Source organism: Tupaia chinensis, unplaced genomic scaffold, assembly GCF_000334495.1.
Source record: "Tupaia chinensis unplaced genomic scaffold, TupChi_1.0 Scaffold000558_1, whole genome shotgun sequence".
NCBI lineage: Eukaryota > Metazoa > Chordata > Mammalia > Scandentia > Tupaiidae > Tupaia > Tupaia belangeri.
Window position 1 is genome coordinate 1,838,790 of NW_006160070.1, and position 4,190 is coordinate 1,842,979.

The window sequence follows — 4,190 nt, forward strand, 5'->3', positions numbered from 1 at the left end:
TGGGCCCCCCCCCCCCCCCCCCCCCGGCTGCCCACAGGCTCACGGTGGCAGTGCGGGAAGCCAGCGAAGCCCTCGGCACACGCATCACAGCGCTCCCCCGTGAAGTTGGGCCGGCAGTAGCAGTGGCCAGTCAGGTCCTCACAGGTGCCGTCGGTGAAGTCCGACTCGCAGCTGCAGCCTGGGCAGGGTAGGGGCGGAGGCAGGGAGTCCCAGGGCTGTGAGACAGGGGTCCCTGCCCCCAACTGGGCGGCTCTGCGTGATGGGACCACCCCGGGGACTCGGACACCCCCCGGCGGCCCAGGCCCGGGGAGACCCCGCCCAGCTGGGCCCACTCACGGCGACAGACATGGGGCGAGTGCAGAGGGTGGTCCGGGGCGCGGTAGAAGCCGGGCAGGCAGCGTTCACAGTTCACGCCGGTGGTGTGGTGCTGCGGGGCAGGGCTGCTGAGCACAGGCACCCCGGCCCTGCCCGCGCCTGGCGCCAACCCGCCCTGGACCCGCCGGGCCCACCTGGCAGTCGATGCAGACGCCCCCGCCCTGGAAGACGTTGTCCTGGTTCTGGCTGGCGTTGCGCTGGGCCACCTCGGGGTCGTAGTAACAGTCGTGGGCATGGCCATGGCAGTTGCAGGCTGCAGAGAGGCTTGGCAGTCAGCACCCGGCACGGCCCCTGAGCCGTGGGGAGCACGGGCGACACTCCTGCTGCCACTAGTGGCACAGACGTGAGGGTGGGCGTGCCCACTGACACAGTGCACGCATGTGGAGGTCACGCTGGTACACGCGGCACACACACGTGGGCAGACATACTGCCGCTCACACACACGTGTATGGATGGGGGCGCGCTGGCATTAGCAGCACACGCGTGTGCGGGTGGGGGCGCGCTGGCGTTAGCAGCACACGCGTGTGCAGGGCACTCACGTTGGCACTCGTTGGCACTGTCGGTGGTGGCCGGCTGCCAGTGCTGCTGGTTGGAGCCCGGAGAGCGCCAGCACTTGCCAGACCCAGCTCCTCAGCCTCATGGCACAAAGCAGGTGGACAAGGGCAGAGGAGAGGGTCTCACCACCGTCCCTCACCTTCATGGACGGGGGTCTGGGTGGGCGTGAGAGGTCAGTGCCCTCATCTGCAGCCCTGGGTCCTTTGGGCTGGCCCTTCACCCATGGCGAGGACCCCCCAGAGGCAGCCCTGCTCAGCAGTCCCCCATGAATTCAGGGCATCACCCAAGGGGCAAGGGGCCAAGACTGGCTTACTCTTCCAGCAGGGCAGACACCAGACGGGGGCTGGAGTGCTGCCTGCTGTCCCGTGGGTGGGGGCCGCTGCTCGGGAGCTGAGGGCTGAGGTGGTAACCACCTCCTGCTGTGGATTCACCAGAGCCCCCACGGCGACCTCTACCCCACGGCCCTCACCAGCCCAGCCAGGGGCAGGGCTCACACGGGAGGGGGTGGACCCCTCCCCCACCAAGGAGGCAGTCCATGCAGGCCAGAGACTAGATCCTCTGGTCACCCAGCGCTACTCCCGTGCCCAGCAGGGTCTGCGGGGAGTCAGCACTGCTTCCCCTCAAGACCCAGAGGTGTCTGGGATGGCTACGGCAGAGCAGAGGAGCCGGGTGGAAACTGCCCCGCAGCACAGGGAACAAACACAGACCTCTGCCTGTGACCCTCTTCCCCCGGCCCAGGTCTGCTACCGAGGGCCTGAGCAAGTGTTTCATTCTCAACCTGGATAGGGCATCCCCATGACAAGAAATTAATTTAGAAAGTGGTGCCAGGCAGTGACACCCAAGGCGGATAGCGAAAGTTCTCACTATCCGCCCAGAGGCATCCTCGCAGGCCCAGGGCACTGGATGTGCTGATAAAGCTCTGGTGAAGACCCCTTACAAATTAGCATGCCACTGAGCTGACAGACACACAGCAGGGCGGAGGATAAAGCTCTGGTGAAGACCCCTTACAAAGAAGCATACCACTGAGCTGACAGACACACAGCAGGGCGGACCCTGAGCACATCAGAGTGGAGCAGCCTGGTGGACACTGAGGACATGTGAGATGGCCACGAACACACGAGTCTGAGACCTAATGCCATGAGCAGGCAGGCATGCAAAATCAGAACCCTGGGAGTGGAAACCGAAATCTTGAAATGGAAGACTCCATGGATGGACTGAACTGCAGCTCAAACACAGAAGAGAGACTCGGGGAAGTAGAGGAGGGGCTGAAGGAGCTACCCTTCCAAAGTCAGACCAGAGGAGACCGCGCCCAGCACGCTCCTGGCCAAGTGCGGTGGGAATTCCAGGAGAAAAGAGGTGGAGAGGGAGGAACAGCTGATACCCAGCCAGAGTGAGTGGTCAGAGGATGAGTGGATGCGTAATGGTTACGTCACGGGACTCCCACGTAGTTGACGTTTTGAGTCCTGGACCAGGTGACTTAAAACTCACACCAGGTGCATGTGTGTGCATGCCCAAATTCCCAACAGGAGAATGGAAAAGGGATTATCGTGCGGCCATCTCCCCTGGAGGGTGATTTCTCACTTTCCCGCTCTCTGTTTCTCCAGCAAGCACATGCACCCTATAGCAAAAATCTCTCAAAAAAAAAAAAAAAAAAAGAACAAGTGTCCAATATGGCATGAGTTCTGATTTAAAAGGCGTTAAGTCCTAAGCAACAAAATAAGAACGATCTTTGACATATCAGAATGAAGCTACGAAACACCAAGGGCCTTAAAATCACAGAAATATCCAGAAGGAGACTCCGACCTCCACAGCATCATCAAGCCACATGATGACAGATGCTCACGGATGTCACCAAGCCACCTGACAGTGGATGCTCTCAAACAGCAAGAACTACAGGCCAAAGGATCACGCGGACAGGGGTTGGCGCTCCTGGGCACCAGAATCGCTTTGCATGTGGGTAAGTCCGGCCTGGCCCTTAAAAACGAAAGGTTAATTCTGCGACCAGCAGAGCCAGGACGGGGACATCGGCCTGCAGGGCGAGGGGGTGCGGGGGTGAGCCAGCCCTGGAGACCGCCCCCAGGACAGCAGGGGGCGCTGGCGCCACCCCACAGCCTGCAGGTGGCTGAGCTCAGTCCCCATGCCCAGGCATAAGTGAGTGTGTGCGGGGAAGGGCAATGCCTCTCGTCCGGCAAGACCAAGCTCTGGCCTGGGGCCTCCTCTCTTCCCAGGCCGCTCTGGCCACCCCATCTGAACGACTCAGGGCTCGGCCCTAACCGTGGGAATGGTGTGAGCCCCATCCCCTGTGGGCTTCATCTGCTACCCATGCACTGGGGGTGTGGGCTGGGCCCTTAGACCACAGCAGAGGGAAGGAGCAGGCTGAGACCCGGGCACACCATGGGGGCTGTGGACATGGAAGAGTACACTGGGCCTACTGGTGGAGCCTCGTGACCGCCCCGCGTGGCTCCGGCACCTCTGCTCAGCCCTGGCTCTGCTTCGTGACCCCAGAGCGCGGCCCGACAGCACTGACAAGTTGCTCTGCAGGCTCCTGGCGGCCTCGCTCAGAACAAGGGGGCCCACCTACCCCTGTGTGGGACAGGGTCTGGCAGAGCTGGGGCGGGGGGCGGGCCATGGCTGCTATGAGGCGGGAGAGCCATGGCCAGGCTAGCAGCGAGAGGAGGCCTCACAGCGCACCTGGAGGCCCCCGGGACCTGCCCTCAGTAAACACCTGTGGCGGCCGGGGACATGCGGATCCCTGGCCCAACCTGGCTGCAGACCCTGGTGGGGCCCGGGCACAGGGTTCCCAGGGGGTGGAGCCTCCTCGGTGAGAGGTGGGTCCCCGTCCCCAGCTTCGGGGACACGGCCATGTCAGCTGGGGGTCAGCTGTGCCCCCGCCCAGCCTCTCCTTGACTGTGGGGGCAGCCGGGAGTGCGCTTTGTGTTCTGAGGGAAGGCTGAGAGGAGCGGGCACCCAAGGCATGAGGCCGCGTGGGCAGGTGACACCTGGCCATCGCTGGAGACACAGCAAGCCGCCTCAGGGTGCTGATCCCTGTCACCAGTCCCTCCTCAGGCCAGACCACCCCCAACCCTAGACAGGGCACCACCCATGAGGCCAACCAGGGCCCACGTGCTGACATTCAGCACAGGTCACAGGGAGCTGGGGACGTGGCTGCGAGTGACAGGGGCAGAGCCGCAGGCCGCACCTGAAAGGGTCCGCAGGGTCTCTGGCATCACAGATGTCCGCGTGGCCATGGCAGACGCAGC

The 4,190-nt window shown here is 63.2% G+C and overlaps 1 protein-coding gene across 1 annotated transcript in view; it reads right to left on the minus strand.

Moving 5' to 3' along the window:
• Nucleotides 1-4,190, minus strand: part of LAMA5 (laminin subunit alpha 5) — a gene marked incomplete in the record, with an annotated part of 67,947 nt that overhangs the window by 49,659 nt on the left and 14,098 nt on the right. Inside the window, 6 exon segments of the mRNA XM_014591307.1 lie at nt 44-178; nt 337-427; nt 510-628; nt 915-987; nt 1,070-1,085; nt 4,031-4,190. Of these exon segments, the coding sequence (XP_014446793.1) occupies nt 44-178; nt 337-427; nt 510-628; nt 915-987; nt 1,070-1,085; nt 4,031-4,190 (594 nt within the window).